The sequence below is a fragment of the Megalobrama amblycephala genome, linkage group LG2 (genome assembly GCF_018812025.1).
Source record: "Megalobrama amblycephala isolate DHTTF-2021 linkage group LG2, ASM1881202v1, whole genome shotgun sequence".
Lineage (NCBI taxonomy): Eukaryota > Metazoa > Chordata > Actinopteri > Cypriniformes > Xenocyprididae > Megalobrama > Megalobrama amblycephala.
In genome coordinates, this window is record NC_063045.1 from 12,935,332 (window position 1) to 12,961,076 (window position 25,745).

The 25,745-nt window shown below is 36.5% G+C and overlaps 1 protein-coding gene across 2 annotated transcripts; it reads right to left on the bottom strand.

The window, feature by feature from the left end:
* Positions 1-720: 720 nt before the first annotated feature.
* On the bottom strand, positions 721-3,232 carry LOC125263695 (cytotardin-like). Of its 2 annotated transcripts, none has more exons than XM_048182825.1 (4): positions 3,087-3,232; positions 1,245-1,439; positions 1,002-1,136; positions 721-829 (listed from the first exon to the last, which is right to left on the bottom strand). In XM_048182825.1, exons 2-4 carry the CDS (start codon positions 1,392-1,394, stop codon positions 743-745), a joined length of 372 nt encoding a protein of 123 aa, XP_048038782.1. In that variant the 5' UTR covers positions 1,395-1,439; positions 3,087-3,232; the 3' UTR covers positions 721-742. The 2 variants fall into 2 exon arrangements, with proteins under 2 accessions (XP_048038782.1, XP_048038781.1); XM_048182824.1 differs by lacking the exon at positions 3,087-3,232 and adding an exon at positions 2,239-2,390.
* Between the last annotated feature and the right edge of the window lie 22,513 nt (positions 3,233-25,745).

A 25,745-nucleotide genomic window follows, 5' to 3' on the forward strand; every position in this document is an offset into this window, starting at 1 on the left:
AAGCAGTTAGATGAAACTGAACATACACAAGCCTAAGTCTTTAAATTTCATTATCATCCATTCAAAGGGGAAAACTTGGGAATAATTTTGTACTGTTATGTAAACATCATGTAACATAAACTGCAGTGAATTATAAACAATAGAGAGTCTTAGTCTTGTTCTGTTAAGAAATTTTACAAAAGAAAACATTGTATAATGATGTTTTTTAGGTCAGTGTTTTATGACTGACAAAGTGTGTTTGTCAGGTGAAACCTTTGCTAAAGTTCTGGAAGAATGAGTTGATTTGAGACATGAATGAAGTGTTTTGGTAGATTTAGTGCATTTTGAATGTGAAATTAACTCCTGTGCCAAGATGAAAGCTGGTTAGGAGAACTGTGTGAAGAGATTTGAAAAAGTGACCTAAGTATTGAGAAATGTGTCCTAGTGATTGTAAAAAAAAAACATAGATAAACGTAGAAAATTTCCACATGTGGGCTGTGAGTCAGAAGAATAGGGAGCGAACAGACGTGTAAATCTCACAAGCTTGAAGAAGTCTTTCAAATCATTTATCCTCATGTTTAGAAGGATAAATATTGATTAATAACTTGATTAACAACCACTCAAAGGATAGTCTATACATTGAAGCGGCAGTGGATTCAAGAACCCATCCCTTCAGTCCATACATTATCTCTGTGTCCCTCCCACCCCAGTGAACGATACTGCAGTCAGAAGCGGCTCATATGATGATTTTTATTTAGTTTTTTTATTTTTGACATCTGGCCGGTTTTACTCTGCTCTTCTTGTTGGTCTTTGTCTCAGCAGTTTTAAAAAATTGATGCATTTGCCCAATCTGGAAAAAAGTTAAAAAAAAGTTATTGACCATCAGTTGTGAAAAGCTTGCATGCTGCATTTCATCACACGACTTTAGATCTTTACTGTACCTCATTTTCATTTAAAAAAACATATCAACAACAAATAAATGATTCATTCAAGAATGCCAGAAGTATTTTTGCATTATTCACCACTTCCAGCTGTTCGACGGGGTCCGTAACTCTGGAGGAGCTCCCAGAACCTCCGGCCCTGTCCAGGATTCCGCTGAGCGTGTTTTTGATCGTAGCTAACTGCTGTTCTCCTGTTTGCTCCTCCAGTTCTGATTCCTGCAGAACACATGAATAGTGTGTAATCTGATGAGACAGAACTGCACAGAAGACAGAGGTGCAGAGTGACGTGTATGGAAATGTATGTGTGTGTTTGTGTGTATTTACAGCTCTTTCTGTTTCTTCATTTAGCCTTTGAAGTTGAGCTCTTTTCTCTTCAAGTGTTCTTTGTAAGTTGTGGATTTCGGCTTCTTTCTCCTTTTCCACCCTTATCAGTTCTCTCATCTCTTTCCTCCTTTTTTCTCTCTCTTCATTCATTTCTGTTTGCAGTGCCTGAAGACGCTCTCGTCTTTCTCTAGGGTTCTTAAGTTTAAATGGCATTAGGGGGAAAAGAGAGAAAAAAATGTATCATTACTGTAGATATTAAAACAAGGGGATAATGTACAATTTCAAGAAATGCATCCGTTTTGTCTTCAAACATAAAAAAAAAATAATTCAATATATTTATGCAGATATTATCTGCACCCTTTAAGCACCTAAATGGTACATATTACAACTTTTTTAAAGAGCCATCCCAGTGACAGCTTTTTTTTTTTTTTTTCTGACAGTGTAGCTTAAATGGTATCACGTAGCCTGTTGAATTGGGTTTAATGAAATGTATAATTAAAACGAACTCTGAACATTCTAAATATAACGTACAAAAAAACAAGAACAACAAAAAACTGTAAAGTAAACAAATAACAATAGAACAAGGTAACACTTTACAATAAGGTCCCATTAGTTCACGTAGGCCAACATTAACTGTAACTTACTTGGCTACGTTTGATAGTTATTGTTAATGTTAATAAAAATACAACTGTTCATTGTTAGTTCATGTTAACTGACAATCAGCGCCATCTGCTGTCAGAGAGTGAATGTGCATCTGCATTCAGCGCGTCTCCTTCACTCATCCGTGTTATTTATTTCATTAAATAATCGCCTTTTGAAGTTTAATAATCATATTAGGCTGTATCGATGTTTTTCCATACCAAACTGAAAACCTCTTAAAATAACAAAGCTTATCTACAGTTCAACGCTGACACATTTATGGTTCCAACAAAAGCACGTTTTTGGTCTGTAATAAGTTATAAATAGTCTACAGAAGGCCCTAGCCAATACTTACCATTTCAGTCGCTTTTGAAAACCTCTTCTTCACTGTTGAATGTAAAAAATGACTGCTGCATGTTCAAAAAATGCCCAAACATTACCAGTCACTTGATATGATTCAAATAATGTTGTTAATTGAATGATTTTATTTTACATTAAACACTGCTATAGCATTATAGTATAACACCAATAACTGTGTAAACATTATTATTATAATTATTATTAATAATAATAAAATATTTTGTTGTTGTATGAATCAGTAATAGGCTAATCATCAGTTCCAATGTAGGCTACGCTATATTTTGATCGCTAATATTTTTTATTATTATTTAGAATTTTTAGGGGATTTTATGATACTATGCAATATTTATAAAATGTTTATGAGCAATTTATTATTGTTATTATTATTAATATTCAATAAATTAAATATTTACACATTAAAATTAGAGTGAAAACCACACCGAAAAAAATCTTTTCAGAATAGTGCCATCTGGTCGGCGTTAAAAATAAAAACGTGTGTAAACCACCTGCTGTTTTTACAGGGTTTTTTTTTTTATTCGCTTTGATACTATTTTATTTTCACAAGTAAGGCGCACATTTTCAAAACTCTTAGTACAAAACTCAAAACTGATCACACTTTTTTACAGCTTTCATTCTAGTTGTACGTGACCACCCGTCCCGCTTTACGTTGTACCGCACAGCATTTTGACTCCTTGTCCCGCACGTCGCATATTGAGAAAATGTCCCGCATTTTCATCTGTCTGTTGGTTTTTAATTATAATATTAAGAACACGTGCATGCGTTATTTTGACATTTTAAGAAAGCATTAAATTTATTATTTTTGCTGCGTAGTTTTTCACCTACCAGCGCTTCGACAGAAGTAACATCCCAACAGCCGTTTTTTAAATCCTATCCAATGGGTGAAAAGAAAGGAGTAAACACGGTCAGTAGGTTGTGACGGCTGTCAATCCAAATGTGGAGCGGAGTTGGACTTGGTCAGAACTGTTTCAAAAATACGGTGAACAGATCTGGCGGTTTTTGGTGTTCTGTCCCCTGAAATGTCCCTGTTTTACAGTTCGTTCAAACCAACCCGCATATACATTGCAAAAAGACCGACGAGCATACAGCAGACTGCTGGAGAAATTGTGTAGTGATCATGTTCTCCAACAGGGGGCTGTGCAGATACACTTGGTCGCGCGCGCGCCGCTACTTCATGAGGAACGTACTGGATCCGGAACAGAGCAAAGCGCCATTATCGTCAAATATCAAAATAAACATCGTTATCAGTTTCAAGGTTAGTAACATACTAACTATTCATACTGTTTGTATGTTTTATAACAGGGCGCGAGATTGTTTTGCACAATTTTAAACGTCCACATAAGTTCCGTCACAACGCAGCAATTTCCACACACACGTGAGTGTACCTACGTGGTGAAGGTACACTCAGATATGAATAAATATAAAATGAAATAAAATAATACACGTACTTTGTGCTTCAAATGAGTCTAAAATGCAGAGTAATAGTTCAAAATAGTTAAAAGTTAAAACAGTTGTAATTAGGCTACTGTATACAGCTAAAAACAGCTTGTGAAAATTAAAATATTAAATTCAATAATGTAAAAAAATACTTGTTAAATGCTGTAAAATATTTATCTTCTTATATTTATGTTGTTTTATTTTTGTAAAGTAATGTGCTTTTGTAAAGTCACACTAATGTTATAACATGCATATTGTTTTGAACTGCATATTGTAGTATATAGCAGAACTATATAGCAGACCTAGATTCAGAGTGCCATTCAATTACCTCATGATTCGTTTGACAGCAGTCTAATGAAGTTTTGTGGGTTTAGCACACTTCTTTGTCATCAAAATGCTTGACGAGCTTCGAGTTCATGTCTACTTGTGTGCTTACTGACTTTGAATTTTCCATTCTGAATTTTTCCAACACATTTTTGGCACATGTTGTCTGACCCATCCTGGACAATTTTCACTGAAATAAAATGAGTCAGCTTGCACATGTCCTTAATCACAAAGTGTTTTACAAGCATTTTCTTCACCACTATCATCCATTTATGATTGTGTCCAGCCAGGAGAATGTCATCAACATACAATGCAATAATGAACATCTCACCTGTTGCTGCAGTGTAAGCGCAAAGATCAGCTGTAGTTCGTACAAACCCCATCTTATTCAGCTGTTCATCTAAGAGAATGTTCCAATCTTGGTGATTGCTTCATGCTGCGATTTAGTTTGCTCACTAGATGTTCCTTTCCATGGACAACCATCCCTTAGGTTGTTGCATGTACACTTCTTTCTTTAGTTCTCTATTCAGGAAAGCTGTCTTGTCATCCCATCTGATGCAGCTTAAAGGGGTGGTTGATTATGATTTCACTTTTTTAACTTTAGTTAGTGTGTAATGTTGCTGTTTGAGCATAAACAACATCTGCAAAGTTACGACGCTCAAAGTTCGATGCAAAGGGAGATATTTTCTTTTTAAGAATTCTCTGTTTAAGGACTATAAGAAACAGCTGGTAGGGACTACAACAAGTTTACAACAAAAAAGATGCATTCGTGCAAAAATAAGGTTCAGTTGAACAACTGCTTTGCAAATGATTCACTGGTTCAAAGTGCTTGAAACGCTACAACGCTGGTGACGCCTGCTGATCAGAAAACTCAGCAAAAACATGCACAAAAACAACTTTTACAAACATTTTATTTAAAGTGTATTTAAATGAAATGAACAAATCCACTAATACCATTAAATTAAACATAAAGCGTCTTTATGATAAGTATTATTTTATTTAACTGTAGGGGGCAGTTGTGGCCTAATGGATAGAGAGTCGGACTTCAATGAGCATGAACCATACTCGGCCACGTCACTTCACTCACTCACTTGTTTTGTTTGTTCAATTGAGAGCTTGGTTAATCATACCAGTAAGAGACTTTTAACTACAACTCTTCTTCTTTGGTGATAATGCCTCCTTTAAGTGCCTTTTTACATGGATCTTGCAGAACCTCCCCACATATACATGTCAAGTCTTGAAATGAATGTGGGGTGAGGATCTGCAAAAGACATGTAAAGGAGGATTTAAAACCATTGTGTAATGACTAATGTCTGACTCATCATCAATGCATTAAGGCCCACCTGCTGTGCTTTCTTCATCATAATGACATATTGGGCTGGATAGGTGAAACTGATGAAATAGAGACAGTAATTACAGAGTAAACCACTCACTCTCTCTAATGTTATCAGTTTCAGTCACGTCCGAATCTAAATTTAAACTTGAAATGCAGAGGTGTAAAGAGTACTTGAAAACCATACTTAAGTAAAAGTACAGAGACCTTACAGTGAAAATGATTCAGTTACAAGTCACCAATTCCAAAATGGCTTGAGTAAAAGTCTTAGAGTTGAAATAAAATAGCACACCTAAATATTGCAATCAACAGAACAGCCTCTTAAACATCCACAAACATTGAAGTCTCAGGTAAGCTCAAGTGCTTAAAAAACATAAGTAAACCAATATCATTCAAAATGGTCTCTTCAAAAGAATGGATATAAAATAATGTGAAATTAATCCTAGAAATGTCAAAGCCTACTTGCACTAGACATACTGGTTTCGGCCTCATCACCGGCTGCAGCCATGTCCTCATCTCATATATGAAACACTTGCGATTCATATATGAAACTACCTGCTAATGTGCTCACATTCACGTACAGTAGCCTTGTTGACAAATTTGTGTAAGGGCAAAACTGCACTAAAGTAGAGAGTAAAAGTTGCTAATGTCCTTGATACTCAGTAAAAGTAAAAAGCAAGTTTATGTTCTATTTAGATTGGTGCATTGTATTTAGTTTGTGTTGTTCATTCTCATTGATTACCCTGGTTACTCTCTGGTTCATTAATTAAGTCACATCTGTTCCTTGTTTTACCCCTCAGCTTGTTTGTGTATTTATGGGCCTGCATTTCAATCTTTGGTTTTAGCTGTGTTTAAGTTCACTTTTTTATGCCCTCCCCTTTCCTCCATCTTGTTCACTCAGATGTACATCAGTGCTTACGCTGCATGAGTGTAATGGGTTTAAATGGAACACCCTAGGCCCTTGATCTCTTATAGGTAAATCAAGCAAGCACAGCGAGTTTCTGTTGTGACATCAAAATTGTGTTGCATTGTGGTCTATGTATCTGCCCGAAGGGTTTAAATGAGTAGATATGCCCAAGGGGTTGTCTTCTATTGTCCACTTGACAAAGTTGAACACACTTCAAAATAGTGGTGGGGATTCCACCGAGGGGAAATGCTTAGAGAATTCTTAGGGGGCATTTATATGCATAATACAACGTTTTTAGTTGGTGTCGCAGATCTGTGTGAACAAGGATCATTTTGACAACATTGTCGTCTGTATGCGAAAATTTTCAATAACGCAAAGGAAAAACATTTCCATTTCTAGTACATTGTTACCATGTAAACTTACCCTAAAGTGGTGTTAAACAACCTTGTTGTTGAGTTTATGGTTTGCTTTGCCTTGTGGAGTGGGTGCTGGTGAACTATAGGTCTCCATTCACCATCTGACTAGCTGAGGAGGACATCACCAGCCCCACTCCGGACCCAGAGCCCAGCCAGCCACCTCCCATGCCCCTCTCAGATGAAACGCTAGGATCCACTACAGACACAGAACCCAAGCCTGCCGCAATGTCAGTGCCAGAGTGAACGACTAAGCAATCATTGCCCATGGAGTATGAGAGCATGGAGGGAAGCCCCGTCCACACTCCTACAACTGAGGGTCGGCTGCATACGGCCTCTCTATTATTTGAAGAGGATATTTCTCTTGTCTCCGCTGGTCCCACCTAGCTCCAAGTCTCCTCTGTCTCCAATGGTCTCACCAAGCCTCCCTCTCCCAGCTCCTCTACCCAAGACAGACAGTTCTTTGGCCTCACCCCCGCTGGCTCCCTTCAGTTCCTCTGCTCCTCCTCTGTAGGATCCCCTGGCTTCACCTTGGTCCGTCGACCAGTTGTCTCCACCTTGGCTCCTCCCTCCTTCGGGTCAATCTGGGATCCTCGTCGCTCCACCCCAGTCTTGATCTGTCATCGCCCTGTGCCACGGACTTCCATACCTTCAGCTGCACTTTGTCCCTCCACCTCTTCAGCTCCGTCAGGCTTCGCTAATCATTCTAACACTCTGTCATGGCAACATCATGAGACTACTTTTCGCCTCGACGAGAAATCTCGACACAATTTAGTCTCGCTCGTCACACCCCTATAAACTATATAACAGCATAGGCCTATTAATTACTAGCCTAAACTGGACGGAGACACGGAGCGCCCTGTAACTCACTGACCTGCCTGCGTTCACAATTCACACGGTGCAGATGGAAGGGAGAATGGCTGACTACACAGTTTATGGGTATAAATTGTGTATTTCCCTCACAATTGTCACAAAAACTCACTAGTCTGTACACTGTCTGTCTGGTCTCTCTGCGCGTTGCTTTGCGAGATCATGCGGCGCGATTTTTTTTTTCCTCACTGTGTGCGCATTCATAACGGTGCGCGTACACTTTGAACTTCAATCGTGACAAATGATTGGACTACTTGCGGAGTGACATGACGACATGAATCAGAGGCACAAAAAACGTTGACAGCGGTGAGCGGTCATTATGTTTACCAATACTCGACCCATCGAAACCGCCGTAACCCTGAGACTAAAGCATTGTAATAAAGCATTAATTGTAAAATGTAAAATTATCTTTGAAATCTAAGTGCAACTCTGGCGTCACATGTGTATCTTTCACACTTCTCGTTAGCCACTTTTCCACCGTGGGGTCAAACTGTTCTCTTTGCTTTACCGTTCTATCCCGTGCCGATCTGAGCCGGACATTACAGACTAAGAGTTTACACACGATATGCGATGTAATAGTGACCGTGTTATGTAGGAGGATCAGTTATATAATTGTATGATTAATTTGTGTTCACGTTGCTCAAATATCATGTTTAGCAAGTTACGGAGAAACTGCCAGCCAGGCAACAGAAAAGTGACCGATCCTGAGTGATAACATCACTATGCAAATTCTAGAAGTAAGGTTCGGCACGGTTGACTAATTACGGTTGTAGAACAGTTTGTAATCGTGCCGTGCTGTCCCAGGCTCAAGTGGAAATACAACTGGAACCGTTCCTTATCATTCTGTTCAGTCCAAAGGTGGAAAAGTGGATTTTGTGAGCAGTGCAGTGGTGTAATGGCAATTTACAATAAAATCTTTCATTACAGGTTTCGTTTCCAAACAAACCAAACATATGGATGACCCCCTGAACTTGGTAAAAAGATAATCCATTAACCATCCTGGGGAGCGTTTCCCGTACAACGACATAACTTGTTACTTCACTATCATAGTAGTGCGCACTCTTCAAAAATGGTGCTAAAAAATCTCTTGACAAACTAAAATATGTAAATGACATTTGTATACATTGTACTTACTGTCAGCTTGCTTATTTTGCTCAAGATAACGATTTATTAAGTCCACGGGCCCTATAATACACCCGGCGCAATGCGACGCAAGGCGCAGCGCAAGTGTGTTTGCTAGCTTGCGTTTTCCCGTTCAGCGCCACGTCCTTAAATTAGTAAATGCATTTAATGCTTAAATGCATTTGCGCCAGTTAGTGCGCCCATGGGCGTGCTGGTCTAAAAAAGAGGTGTGTTCCGGCGCATTGCTATTTTAAGGAGCTGAAAATAGACTGCGCCATAGACCAACTCAAAAGTGGATTTGGACACGCCCTGAGTGCACCTGCGCCGTGCGCTTTACACTTTGCGTTTAGATCGTTAAAATAGGGCCCCACGTGTCATAAAAACAAGAAAATATGCTTCTAACCACAGCTCAAGAGCTGTTGTTCCAACCACACAAGTTTGCGATGCAGTTTGCGAATGTTCATTTGAACGGTGTGTTAGTAACAACGGAGCTTGCGATGTTAGTTGGCTAACGATGCTTTTGGGAAACGCACCCCAGAATGGATGGTGAAAACATGTTTTTTATTGTAAATTTTTAATTTCTTTTTGCTAATTTTTAATGTGCACTTCCTACATTACTATTAATACGGGGATCGGCTAGAAATAGTGACCTCTCCTGGAATGATTTAGTATTAACATTATAATCTGAACACAATCTTTACATTACTTGCTTTTCAAATGTTTTAAAATTGATCATCCTAGTGATCCAGCGGGCCATATTTAAAGACATTGCAGGCCGTATGCGGCCCATGGACCACCAGTTGCCCATCCCTGATCTATAATGACACTGTTGAAACTTCTTACACCTTTACCCACCCTTAAACCTATCCATACCACCAAACATGTCCGAACCTTAATCGTACCACACCTCAATAGCAGCACAAGTGTTTTAAATACAACATCAACACAATAAGTACATTGTCCCAAACAATTATTTTATTTCATTTTTTTTTTTAATGTAAGTACATAGTAGTTATAATAATATAAAAAGTTCAGCCGATTATTCCTCTGAGGAATAAACAGTAATATATTTATTTAGACAAATAAAATTCTGTCATCATACAAATATCTCATACAAAAAGAAAACTTAGAAATCCCATTTTTAAAAACAAAAGAAGTAATATAAAATAAAAATGACACACAGCATCATAAGAAAATAAAGCAGATATGTCTGAATATAGATACATTTCTAAATAAACAGATGTGCACATACGACACATTCACAGCATCTTATAAACTACTGCTTTATAGAGTAAACTCAAATCACAGTATGATCTCCTGTCACAGGAGAGGTATGTTCTATATCGACTCTTAAAACAATCTGTACTAGCCTGCACCTTAAGACCAATTATACAGTATTTCTAATTTCATTGAATCCTATGATAATTCACTTGATGTCAGCCTTTTCCTGAGTTAAGATTTTCTTTAGACTGTCTCTGCATCTTTTACATGGAATGGTTCTCCTGAAAAAACACAATCAACACACATCAGGTCAAGATTTTTTTAGTGTTTGTTTCAGTACACAGAAGTACAAGATGAAGAGCAGATTGGTTGTTTACCTGCAGTGCTTTCATCAGATTCACCAGATTTCCTGATTCTGATAAAACAGACTGCCATGATCACAGCCAGGATGAAGACAGCAACTACTACCGATGAGCACCCATACCTGAGGATTGATTCAGTATTTTATTATAAATTAAACTTTTACCATGAATTCAGTTTTCACAAAGCAAAGAGGTTAAAAAGGAAGAAGATAAACTCACATGGTTTTTTGTGACAGTTGTCCTAGGGGGAAAAGGGGAGAAAACAATTAGCATGTATGCATATCCAGATAGCAGACCAACACTGAAGCAACATTGAATCAATGTTAATGCATCAACCAAATTATCAGTGAATCATCGTTGAAAAAGAAAAATCATCAGGTTTTCACCCTGAAATAATGTTATTTCAATGAAGAAAAATAGATCAAGATGGACATAAAATCAATATTTTTTCAACCTTAATTAAATCACTTATTTAACATTGAATCAACATAGAAAAAATATCAAAACAGTCTTGCTTTATGTACAGCAGGATTCTATGCCAGTTAATGATCTGTTTTTATTCATTTCAATCAGAAAGCATGTAGGACTGCAAATAATATGGTTTTGAATCCAAAAGTCACTCAAAGTAAACAGCTTCCTTCAGTTTACATGCAAATGTATTTATTTATGAACAGGAATTAAAGGATTAGTTCACTTTCAAATGAAAATTAGCCCAAGCTTTACTCACCCTCAAGACATCCTGTATGTGTCTTTCTTCTTTCTGATGAACATAATCAAAGAAATATTAATAAATATCCTGATGCATCTGAGCCTAAAGCCCTATATTCGGACGGGATTAGTTTTACATGGGGAGGTGGGGGTAAAGTAATTATTACCAGAGCTTCTCAGTGATTTTAGTCCCGTCCGAATGTGCCATCTCAGTAATCATTACGGACAATGTCAGTAAAGATTACGGCGACTTTTACCTTCTGTAAGAAGGTCCAGAAAAATTACCTCAGGTAATACTAATCCCATTCGAATAGACCCACGGTAAATATGTAAAATTCCATAATTTCCTGTTTAAAAGTAGTTTTCTGCACATTTTTCAAGCATGGAAGTACTTGAAGAAACATTCATTTGTGTTGCAGGTGGTGGGACAAGTCTGTGGCAAACCTCAAGTATTTTCTACATACCATTCAGAGCAAAAAGAAGATCGAAAGCACTTGTCAAGAGGCGCAAAACTAATTTTAGCTTTAGCTAAGTGCCTATTACCATCACAATCCAATCAGAATTTAATTAATAAATCATTTGACTGGACCTAACTGTTATATTTAGTTTATATATTTAGATTATATGTGTTTGCGCACATGGAATTGGAAAGCAACGTATACCCACGTGACGACAGGGAGGTGACGGCGGTGCGTAAATCGAGTTACCCCTCCCACTTCTGCTGGTTTTACTGAGATGTCTTATCCCGTGCGAATTGGCCAATTAATATTACAGACATCCTGAGGTAAAATGACTTTACTCCACCTCCCCATGTAAAACTAATCCCGTCCGAATAGGACTGTAAAAAAAGATCTGAGCTTTAAGGCACTGAACGGGACCCACGAGTATGAGCTGAAGAAAGTGTCTCCATCCACATCCATCCATCAAAACATGTCCGCCACACGGCTAGTCAAATATCTAGCTTCCGCCAGAACGCCTTAGTTTAATTAAGTAGCTTTTATAAACATACCTTAGACAAAACACATCTTAAGACAAAACAATGGCACCGATAAATTTTAAGATATGTCAGTACAAGTTGCTTTCAGTTGCAGCTCAAACATGAATTTTAGTCTGGGACTAGCTTAAAGGGTTAGTTCACCCTAAAAATAAAATTCTGTCATTAATTACTCACCCTCATGTCTTTCCACACCCGTAAGACTTTCGTTCATCTTCAGAACACAAATGAAGGTATTTCTGATGACAGAATGCTGTCAGATTTCCTTCCATAGACTGCCTTTGCAACTGCCACTTTGACGCTTCAAAAACTTCATAAAGAGATTGGAAAACTAATCCATATGAATCGAGCAGCTTAGTCCAAATTTTCTGAAGAGACTCGATCACTTGTTATGATGAACAGATTTAATTTAGGCCTTTATTTGCATGTAAACATTGATCAGCGAACAAACAGAAGCTCAACCAAACCTGAATGACGCACAAGAGCAAACCTCTTCCAGAAGCTCAAACGTGTTGCATAACACACAAGAATGAACCTTTCAGCTTACGAAGAAAGTGTAATGCCTCTCGCAGTTCGAAGCACTTACACTACATCCAATGCCTTTCGTATTCAACTTACAACAAAAGCTTAACTGACGAAACACCAGTTCCATTTTTTTTCATAAGTTGAATATGGAAGGCGGTCTGGCAGAAGCTAGATATTTTACTTTGTAACGTGTTAAATAAGGATATTTTTCTTATACAAATGCATCACTTGACTTCAGAAGGCCTTTATTAACCCTCTGGAGCTGTGTGGAGTACGTTTATGATGGATGGATGTGGATGGAGACACTTTCTTCAGCTCATACTCGTTGATCCCGTTCACTACCATTATACAGCTTGGATGCGTCAGGATATTTATTAATACAACTCCAATTGTGTTCATCAGAAAGAAGAAAGTCATATACACCTAGGATGGCTTGAGGGTGAGTAAAGCTTGGGGTAATTGTCATTTGAAGTCTTAAAGTCATAAAAACATTTTAAGAGATGTTACAAAAACGTATAATAATGAAGCTGCAATTATATATGAAAAATTGAAGTAATGAAGTATTCTCACCAATGTCACACTGTGTGTCTGAGAACAGCGTGCAGTTGGAAACAGTTATCTGTCCGATGTCTATAGGTTGAGAAAAAGAATTGTATTCTCAGAGCAGTACAGAAATGAACAGCTCAGTCTCTTATGGAAAGGCATCTGTCATGTAAACAGTGATGAAACAGTTTGTTGCTTATACCTTCACATCTGCGGCATTTATTACAACTCGTACCAGTGTAGAATCCGTGTGAATTGGAGCAGTTGTTGGTAACATACATACCTGTAGATTTGTATTGTATGATTATTTAGTGATTAACAGTGGTGATCTCAATGCATTCAGATTTATTATTATTTAGTCAGTGGAGCTCACCTTCTGGGCATCTCATGCAGCACAGTGAATCTGGAAGTTGGAACTGGTTTTCTCGACATGTTTCGACACATAGAGTAATAAGCAACCCCACAAATAATGCCTGGAGTCATGAAAATAATGTTTCAATATGTAACTCTCAAAGTACATATGTCTAAAATGTTCAACACAGGAAAATGGAGACCAAATTTTTTTTTTTTTTTTTTTGCAGAATGTATAAAACAAAAACAAAATCCCTTTCACCCTTTCCATAGTGAAAAGATTTACATGCTTGGTAATGGTTTCTTTATCGGTAACACTTTACAGTAAGGTGCATTAGTTAACTACATTAGTTAACATGAACTAATAATGAACTGCATGTCTATAGCATTTACTAATCTTTGTTAATGTTAATTTCAACATTTACTAATACATTATTAAAATCAAGAGTTGTATTTGTTATCATTACTGCCCTGTGAACTATGAACAAACATTGAACAGCTGGATTTCTAACTAACGTTAAAAAATTATTAACAAATACAGTAGCAAATGTATTGCTCATGGTTAGGTTATGTTAGTTAATACATTAATTAATGTTGACAAATGAACCTTGTTGTAAAGTGTTACCATTTTTCATATTGTTTAAACCAACAACCTAAATCTTTTTCACAGTATAGTTAAAATGTTTAGTTTGCACATGAAACGGTTCTAACACTTACCAAAACACGTTTGCTGTCTGTTTGGTTCATTGTAGGCTGTCAGCTGTAACAAGGGTTTAATGTACCAATGTCTTCTGAAAATCTCTGCTTTTAACCACCAGAAACAATGACGTTTTAGGGTGTGGCCTTTATAGAAGCTCCTGAAACTCCTCTATAACTGTTAGACATTTCAAGGTGTTTTTGACTCTTTGGCAACACTGTTAATAATGCTGGAAAGGATGTGTTAAAAATGACAATTTTTACACATTAATGGGAGAGTTTAGGGACAACATTTTTTGTGTGTTAATTTTAACTCATTAAGCTATTAGTGTTTGTAACAAAGTAAATGTGTCAAAAAGGTTAGCACAAAGTATAAATACATTTTTAAGCAGTCAAAAATGAAATGTCCAACACAGAACAAAACAGTATTTTTCTCGATCTCATTAGGTAACATGACACATAACCCCACTTTCAAAATCATTTCACTATTTCCAAAATTTGATTAATGTACACTGATGGCCAAAAGTATATAAGTGTCTTAATGTTTTTGAAAGAAGACTGTTCAAGAAACATTTCTTATTTTATCAATGTTCTCCTCTAAATTCATAAAAAAAAAAAAAAAAAAAAAGACAACACACTGTTTTCGTCCACCTTTGGAAATAAATGAACTTCTCCAAAGACTGGTTCCAGTTCAGAACTTGACTGACAACATCAGAATGTTCCCTGGTCTGTATGCGTGTCCACGAACACAAATGTACTCAGTCCTTCAGAGGAGATCCCGGCTCTAACACTATATAAAAACATGAGAATGAGAGAGAGAGAGAGAGGATAGATAACTTAAGATAGATAGATAGATAGATAGATAGATAGATAGATAGATAGATAGATAGATAGATAGATAGATAGTTTTAAGTAACATCTTTTTGTCAATAGCATATTCAAAAATTTCAGCTGAACTGTAAATTAAATTATGCCAGATTAAATTTTAATACTTACATATCCTAAATTCTGTCCAAAAATGCTGAGATCCATAGAGAGAAAGTCTGCCTTCGACGATTTAGCCAATTTCAGCCTGTCTGCAGTGAAGGGGAAGCTGTTTGAAACAAATACACAGTAAGACGCATGCAAGAAATCACTATGTGATGATTTTTCTCCTGCCTACAATAGTTAACCCACCTGTGCGCTAATATTAGGACCTTCCTGATCAGTTGGGACTGCAATGGTAGAGAGTCTTCTGCCTAATAAAAGATCAAAATAATTTAAATGTATAAACTAAAGTTGTTTAGAATGCTAGATTTGGTATGAATGATTTAGTGAGAGTTTTACTGCAGTGCTTACCTGGATAAATGTAATCTGGTGAGACTGAACATAGAAAATGGTCCATCTTCTGATTGGTTAATTTGCTATGTAATAAATTAAATGTTAGACATGATGCAAAGTTACTTATTTGATAAAAAGTTAGCAAATTTAGAATGCTACCTAGTCCGCACCAGTGGATCCACTGCTTGCTTCACATATTGCTGATTCAACTGTGCTAGTGACTGATGCATTAGCTGTGCTTCAGCTATACTACTGACAAAGACAATGAACTTTGTGGCCCGCAAAATTTCGCTGTGGCGCGCTTTTAAACCAGTATTACAATAACATAGGCAGAAAACATTGCTTTAGTTAGGAAATTTAAGTAACAATATGATTTCAAGTACAGCTTACCTCACAAATCTTGCTAGCAGTCACCGGCGCTTTGTTGCAGTTGAGACCTTTAAAACACGCATACATAACTTGTAGTAAATATTAAATTCATAATCTAACAAAACTGCAGGCTGTTATCATAACAACTGCGGGCTGTTATCGTTGTAGACACGCGGTGTAAGGCAAATAATGTCAAACCAAATGTACAAAAAAGAGGAAAATAAAAAAACACGATGGAATGGTGCCAGAGAGGCCGTTACAGCAAATACAGTAGTATACTGCAAATTTAAAAAATACAATAAATCTCTGTATGTGGTGTTTGACGTCACAGAAAATTCCCATGATGCAAAGGGAATCACAGTTATTTACGGTAAAGAGAATTAGCAGTATAATACTGGGTGATATATGGTAAATAACTGTAGAAATTACAGAAATGTCTAACATAAATATTTAAGATGTGTGGAAATTACTGCGTTGTGACTGCAGAACTTTGACTATGTTATAAAGCACAAACAAACAGTATTATTTTAATTTCAAATGAATAGTATGTTACAACCTTGAAAGTGATAGCGACGTTCTGATGGGTTCTATGGTACAAAATATGATATCAATGAGGAAAAAAATATCTGTGTTGTTTTTCCTGCTTAAAATTGGACACTATAACAATATCAATAAACATTTTTTAATTTTGTTGCCTCGAGGCAACATTGTACCACAATGGAAAAATTGAAACATTTGGCATTTTCATGTAGAAAAAAGAAATATATTTATTGAAAACATTTTTATCTTTAACTGAACACTTGAACAAACAAATCTAGTATCTAGTTTTTAATGTATTAAAAGTTTAATATTTTAAAAAAGTAACATTTTATATCCAGCTGTTGCCCTCAGGCAACATTGTATAGTGGAACACATGTATTACCAAACCATCATATTATTATGTTATTATATCAAGTTATCATATCCATCTTCATCCTCATCTCCATCTTCTCTCTCACCCTCACTCTCTCCCTGACGGATTGTCACTATGATTTCATCTTCCTCATCACAGTATGACCCCTCATCCTCAACTACGTGTGTTTTACACCTTTTTGAAGTGCTATGGAAACTGTGCAGATCAATATATGCAGATATAGTATGTGAATTAGTATTCTTATAAGTGCATTACAAAATCATGTGAAAATACAAATATATTTACATAATTCTCACTCTTTTCCTTACAAATATAATACATTTGTATTCAAACCTATTATGCCTGTATGGCCTTATGCGATTCCATTATGGTACAATGTTGCCTTGAGGCAACATACAGTTTTTTTTTATTTTCTCTAAAATATTTAATGATATATAATGTAAAGTTCTTAAAAATGCTTCTTTACTTGCCAGTGAAGGTGACTCATATTTTTGTGGGTGATTAAATGGATACAAACAAGTGAAAAAGCACTTTTCATTGTAGAAAATATGGAGTCATGTGACATATGCTGAAACAGGACACAAAATGGACCCCTGTTGGTCATGTTTTGGTCTTTGTTGCACTTTTATTGGTTAGTATTTGAGTTATTCTGTCCTGAGATACGTTTGATCAATCAGTGCCTTATTTTTATTACAAACAAACTAAAATAGACCATGTCGCCTAGAGGCAACAACGTACCACGCACTCGTCTCAATGAATGTGACGCATTTGTCGAACGTGACGTCTGCATCTGCTGCGTCATGCATTCATCTGCCTGAACTTGATATCTGCATTTGCTCCAGGGGATTTCCAGCACATTCTAATTCATTCTTTATTCATTATTTTTTGAATGATCTTTATAATTTGTTTAAATTATCAGTGAAATGCTTTTACCTTGTATAGCTTTATAGCATGTATAGCTTTTTATTCCAAATAGTAAATATTAATTTACACAAATGATCCACATTAAAATGTTTGTATGCCATTGCTTCTTGTCAACATATCCACAGATTATTATGATGAAATTGATGAAGTAATAACAAAGGTGTGTTTGTGTGTGTGTGTGTGTGTGTGGTGGGGGAGGCGTTGTCCTTTTGGGGTTAGGGCAAGGCGTTGCCCCTTGCTACTTCTCTGAGATCTTCTTCTCTAGGCGAGTTTTATTGCTTTATTGCAGGATGCTTGATCTCAGTTTTCGTTTAGCAGGAAAATCAAGCCTTACACTACCATTCTCCTATTAGACACGGGACATATATACTTGGCATTACTGCTCGGTAAGTATGCTCAAACTGCTCGCAACCCTCCCTCCCTCCCCATTATAAGCATGAGCGTATTACTCTGCACCTTCAGGTTGTCGTCTTCTTTTGTTTCAGATTTCAAGTCCCGGCTGGTATGAACCTCACTGCTGAGAGACACTCATCCTACAGTATAGACGTCCCACTGCCATATCTACACGATTACCATGTTCGCTTTTAAAGACATTACTAGGTGTCTTAATTGTCTATGTATTCCCAAGCTGATGGTTTCGGGGGGTTAATGTTAAGCTCTTGTATGTTCAATTAATTTTGGAGCAAGAAATTAAATTTGTGGCAAATCAAATCAAAATTTTGTGGCAAATAAAATCAAATGTGCCTTTTACCCTGGTGTGGGGTACATTAGCTACTTTGCTAACCTCATTTATATTATAATACATTATTGGGTGCGTTATCCTGCTGGAAGTAACCATCAGAAGATGGTACACTGTGGTCTTTAAGGGATGGACATGGTCAGCAACAATACTCATTTATTTACTCACAATACATTTAAACGATGCTCAATTGGTACTAAGGGGCCCAAAGTGTGCCAAGAAAATATCCTCACAACATTACACCACCAGCAGCCTGAACGGCTGATACAAGGCAGGATTGATCCAAGCTTTCATGTTGTTTACGCCAAATTCTGAGCCTCCATCTGAATGTCGCAGCAGAAATCTCATCAGACCAGGCAATGTTTTTCCAATCTTCTATTGTCCAGTTTTGGAGTCTGTGTGAATTGTAGCATCAGTTTACTGTTCTTATCTGATAGAAGTGGCAGAGATGCTCTTCTTCAGACCTTGTAACAAGTGATTATTTGAGTTACTGTTGCCTTTCTATCAGCAGAACCAGTCTGTGCTGGATTTCCCGATAACGTTGTCTCTTAGCGCGCTATGAAGACTCTAAAGGTATACCTTAACTTTCTAGGTGTCTTCTCTGAACTATACCTTAGGAAGTTGCTTAAGGTATATCTTCTTAAGTGCAACGTTACTAGGTGGTGTCTGTGGTGGTGGTGCTGAATTGGTTGATATCGATGGCTCGAGAATTGATAATTCACTCTATGCAGGGGCTGCTTCACTGTATTATGTGATAAAGCGGCGGTCTTTATACAAGAAGCATTTCAGAAGTAGAAATTGCTTTTATCAGGACTCGTTGTGTTTGCACCGTGATTCAGAGCTGTCGGATTTATGAATTTTTCCCCGAAATACATAAAATGAACCGGACCAAAAGTGTGGCCGGTGAACTGGGAGAAGAATAGAGTAAACTTCATTGTTTCATACACATGTGTATCTGATATGAATAAAACACTTAGTCAAATTATATAATTGAGAGGATTATTATTGCAGCTTTCATAGACATCAGTGTATGGAATTTGATTTTACAAACTATAAATGTCTTTTTTATATAGCCTAGTACTTCATTCAAATGTGTATTTAAATGTCTGAAACCTAAAAATGTGGTTAAAAACACAGATAGTTGTGATACATGACAAGCACGGCGCGCACGTCTGTCTCTGGCTCAGTGCCAAAGCATATTTGAATTTAGCAGTGAATCTTTGCCATTTATTCTTTGCCATTATCCTAACTAAACACTAGGTGTATTACAACTTCAGCATTATATTCGTATAGACTGTCCAGACCAATCTTATGAACGAATGACTTACAGAAGGTATACTGTAAGTATACCTTGTAAGTAAACTAAGAACGTTTCGGGAAACACATTTTAACGTTAAGGTACAGCTTAAAGGGTTAGATCACTCTAAAATGAAAATTCTGTCATTTATTACTCACGCTCATGTCGTTCCAGACCCGTAAGAGCTTCTTTAATCTTCGGAACACAAATTTAGATATTTTAGTTGAAATCCGATGGCTCTGTGAGGCCTGCATAGGGAGCAATTACATTTCCTCTTTCAAGATCCATAAAGGTACTAAAGACATATTTAAATCAGTTCATTTGAGTACAGTGGCTCAATATTAATATTATAAAGCGACGAGAATATTTTTGGTGCGCCAAAAAAAAACAACAAAATAATGAATTATTTAGTGATGGCCGATTTCAAAACACTGCTTCAGGAAGCCTCGGAGCGTTATGAATCTGCGTGTCAATGACAATTATGAGTCAGCGTGTCATTATGTATCACCATTTCAAGTTAAATATTACCAGAGTGTTTAAAGCTCACTAAAATGTAACATACGGTTTAATTAGAAATTTCCGGTACAATTGAGGTTACAATTTACTGCTGTTATAGGTAAACTGCTTACAGTATATGAATGGGAATGATGGGTGAATGTTTAGCTGAATGTCTCAATTGCCCCATTACTTATGATTATTCACCAAAAAATTACCTCAGAACTTCAGTGCATTTTATTATTGTTTTGAGATTTTTTTTTATACAACCAAAACAAAAACAGAACAAAGTGGCCTATTACATGAAGCTATAATTTAACAAACTCTGGTTTAGATCAGGTTCAGCGGGTTCACACATTGGAGTGTGTGCACCTAAAAGTGTGACATCAACAGCAAACAGCCAATGGCTGTGTCTAAAAGCACATACTCTGAGTATGTATGTAATTACTTTGCGACTGCTAAAAAGTATGTTCTATATACTGTGAGTGTGTGTCGTATGAATGAAAACTGGACGTACTACATTCACCAAATCCTCCCCAGTGGCTTCAGGGGATAGTAAAGTGTCCTTCGAATGCACACTTCAGAATCTCACCAGAAGTAGGTCATCCAGATAGTTTTTGCCTACCTCTTTTATGAGTACTGTGTATTCTTGTCACATACTTTTTTCACCTACTATATAGCAGTGAAGTATGTGATGAAGCCAATCACATGGAGATTCCCTTCTCATTTTTGATTTATATGCTGTTAATGTTTGATCATCACATTAGCTTGCATGAGCATAAGCAATGCTTTTGTCACTTGTTTCTGATTCTTCTTTAGCCTTCTTGCTTTTGAATCTGGAGATTATGTACTCTTTCAAAAGATGCATAATAGCGCCCCCAAACCTTTGAATGGTGTGTATGTCACTTTGCTCACAGCTGATTATTCAAGTTTTGGTTTGCAATCTCTTACCCAGAATAAAACCTGCTCTAAAGCAGGTTAGCAAAGTAGCTCAAGTTACTTTGGTGATGAACACCCCTAAAAAAATCCATCTTATTGAACCTGAAAAATTACTAACGTAACCTCGGTTTCCTGAGATAACGTGACTGTGAATTGGGTGAATCAAGCTTTGGGGGAAACTCAGTTTTCTCCGAATACTGGAGCCTGATTTGTAAACGTAGTGCAGTGGCACAAACCTGTAATGCATGAGTAATAAATGAGTAATGCATTATTAACACTCAATCATGCTTTTCACTTTAGAATACTAGTGAACTACCACCTTCAACTGAGCACTTTTACTTACTAATTCATTAATCAGAGTTTCTTGTTAGTTAATTGTAATTACTAGAGTGTTGATAATGCATTACTCACTTGTTCCTGTGTAGTTATTCATTAATGAAGGATCAGTATTCTAAAGTTTTACATTTCTAACATCTGTGAAACAGCTATTCAGGACCGTTCTAAGTAAAACAATAACATGCCATTTTTTATGATCCCTCTTATTTTGTTAATATTATTAACATCTTGCATATTCTGCAAGGGCTATTTAAAACTTTGAGCAGAACTGTAGTAGAGAAGTGTGTGGTTTCAGACAAAGCCCTTGGGCCAGTATTGTTCAAAGAGTTCAAACTGGATCAGAGTGATCTGGATTTGGAAATTCAATGTTTTTCTGTTTTGCTATCCAGGATCAGGTAATCCATATTACTTTTGTGCTGGTTTTTCAAAGCAAAATTGGATTGGATCACCCTGATCCAGATACACAATTTTTCAGATGACCAAATCTGGATTACTAGTGCTCTACTAAGCCCCTAAAGGGACATGGTCATAGAAAGAATATGAAAAAAACAAAACAAAAATACATTTCAATGCTTTTGCATTCTCTGCGTAGTGGAAAAAAACTTTTGACTGGTTTATCTGTTAAGATTATGCCATTGTAGTTTACAAAACACTTTAAATTAAATATAATATTTAATTGTTTAATATTTACAGCTTTTTGGGAATTATTTTATTTCACCAAAATCTCTTTTTTACTTTACAGTAAGTTACAGAAAGGCTAAATATGTAGCCTAATGTCTTACTTCTAATGTATTACTTTACAGTTTTTTTTTATTCGCTTTGATACTATTTTATTTTCACAAGTAAGGCGCACATTTTCAAAACTCTTAGTACAAAACTCAAAACTGATTACACTTGTAACGCAGCTATAGTCACTCTTTCAAAACCTGATCTCATGCTTTCATTCTAGTTGTACATATTTTCATTCTACATAATCATCGCTTCAAACACAAGATCATTGTGATATGTAATGAGAACATTTGGTTTTAATCACAGAAACACAACAGTATGATCTTCTTTCAGTTTAGTACTTTTAACATTCAGTTCATTCAATAGCAAAACAATGCAAGATTCCATGTTTCAAATCACCCTTGATGCTGAAATAATTACAGTTACACAGGATACAGATGACACATTAGAAAATACACTTACATAAAATCCATAATTTTTTGTAATAATATATATTCAGTATGTTATCAAAAGGTGTGAAGTATGACACAGTCGTGAGGTTTCTGGCAATACAGTAAATGTTCTCACTATGACTGAATCTATACTGTAATCGATCTTTACAGATGAAGGGTGAGTTACAGTAATGTGGCAGTCTCTCTATACCATGGTAATGCCTCTAATCAGTCTGATGTTATACAGTCAGTCCTTACAGTCAGTTATACAGCCACTCTATCCTGCTCTGTTCACAAATTTCAGTATAATCAGTATATATATTTCAGTATAATCCAGATTTATCAAAGGTTTCCCAATCTTACTAAAACGTTTGATGACTTTATCCAGACCAAAACCAAGATTAGATTTGTGATCTAATCTGATTTCAGAATCCCGCCCACCCCCTTTTTGAACAACCCATTTTCAAGATTTGATCCAATCTGATAGCCGAAATCTGATCAGATTACTTTTGAACAACTGGCAAAGATACACCTGGCAGTAGCTCAATGGCACAACCTAGTGGTCAGTGTGGAGAACATTGTGTGACATTGTGGATTGAAGACATCCAGATATGGATAATAGACAGAAAGGAATTTTGATATGATGATAACTCTGAGGGCTCTCGACTAAAGTGGCACAAACAGGGACATGCGAGACCAGAGATGAACTGGTATTTTACTGGCCTTTTGATTATACTGGTGGAGAACTGGCCTGGTGGAGCCTGTTTTCTCCCTGGTTTCTCCATCAAACAGAGAAACCACAGTCACCTTTGGGTTGCACACTGGGGGATTTACTGCAAGAAAGACACAGGCAGAAGAAACAATAGCATCATCAAATGACACTGAAGGCTATCTCAATTTGAAGGATCCTTGGAAGGCAGCCTTCGTTTTGTGTCCTTCATTCAGCCTGTTTTGAAGGACGTGTGACGTAGCCATGCACACTTACTAGACCGCCTTATTCTAGCATTTAATGATGAAAAGGACTGTAGTCTCCAAGCCTCAGAAGGACCGGACTAGGAAGAACGCAGTCTCGGCAGAATGCAGCCTTCCTTTTGAGAAGCACCCTACATTGGTTATACACTCGTTATTGCAGTGCATTATGGGATTTAATTATGGGAGTGCACTCAATAACGCCCACTATGGTTACGGACACCACTACAAATGACTGTTCCCCTCAAATAGTGCCCTATTTCAGGGTATAGTGGTTGATTTCGGACACGGCCAGTGACTTAGTGGAACAGCAGTGCTATGAATTAAACTCACTGAGAGAAGTGGATATCTCACAGGACTTTCGAAAATAATATGACCACTAGCTCTGCAGACAAGCAGATGGTTGTTCATTCTATGCTGTTGCTTCAAGGATTTTAAATGGAAAGTGTCATTTCGCATGGGAACCAGTTTTGCGAAACTGTAGAGCATTCTCCGAAATGGAGCACTTTACCTTGACAGAGACAATTAAGCTGATTATTTACGGCTAGAGCATGGGCAAGGAAAGCTTCAACGATAGGATCAACGACAGGATTCATGAAGTGGATAGATAATAGAGGTCCATTTAGATTTACACAACTGACTTAGCAAAAGTGTTTCCAGTTTATTGTGCTGTATGCATCAGACATGTGATGTGTCGTTCGAAAAAAAGTATGCACAAAACATAATCCCAAATATAGGGACATTTTGTTGTCATTTGTGGTGAAAGCATTTGTGGTACACAAGCAAATTATTACAAATTACAAAGTAAATATCATCATCATAGCTGTTGTCATGCCATTTTCCCTCCTTAATGAATTTGTATCCAATGTAGATAGGTGGGTTTGACTGCATCTAATTTGATCATTTCACTTCAAAATATAATTTTTTTTTGTTTTTTTGTTTTTTGCCACAAATCTAAAAACACGAATGTGTCCACAAATCCCTCATTAACAAACAGACATGAAACCTTTTAATATTAACATAATACAAAGTCACAGACCACTATTTTCTAGGACTGGGTATTGACACAATTTTCAGGATTCGATTAGATTATTATTCACATGCTTTTGATTCGATTCGATTACAATTTCAATTCGATTCGATATCGATTATTTTGGATGTAGTATTTCAGTTATATAGTAGCCTACATGGCAAATTTTCTAGAGGAAAAAAATCTAATCAACTAATGCTGTAAACTACACATGAGAGTCAGCTGGTACTACTATAATAATATTGAAGGTTAAATTAACTTATTTATATACAAACACTTAAAGTACACTCAAAGATGTTTTTATTATAAATGAAGTTTAGAATTACATAATCATATTTCTACTCCTATTCGTTTTTTTTTTTTTAAATATAATAATTTAATCACGGCTGTCATAACTGATTTATTCAAACATGCATTAAATATTGAAGAACATTAAAAATTATAATGAATAGCCTATGTAACGGTGCATAGCTATATTTATCAGAATGTTGCTTTCTAGAGTTTACTTTTCTATCTGACTAATGAGTTTATGGTCACTGAATATGTTTTCTGAGGTAAATGTGACGTTACGTGACATTGTTTACAAGCTGTTTTATTGACATCTTTCCGAGGCTGAAACACTGATTGAGCGATTACACGAGACATGATACGGATTTCAGTAAGTTGTACTGTATATTTTAACATACCTTCAGATGTTCATGCATGTTTATTTCGCGCTGTAACTGGTATTAAAGCGGAGGAGAGGATGTTCACATGCTTCTCTTTAACTGAGGCGCTAAAGCGATCTTTCACGTCACATTAAACAGCGCCAAAACGGATTTATTTTTTGAATCTCATAATAAGATGGACGTCATTTGAAATCTGAGACTTTGCTTCATATCGAAAGTAACAAAGCACAAAGATTATTGCAATTTATTGGATGGGAGGCGCTACATATTCTGCTCATTCATCAACTGAAAACAGACTAGACTAATCGATTCTTGGGTTCTTCATATCGGTTGATTGATTCTTGATATCGGTTCGTAAAAATGAGAATCGATTAAAATCAAGAATCAATATTTTTTACCCAGCCCTACAATTTTCCAGAGACACAAAAAATCAAATTATTTTTTGACTAAATGTTGTAATTCAGATGAAATGTCAACTTTAAAGGGTTAGTTCACCCAAAAATGAAAATAATGTCATTA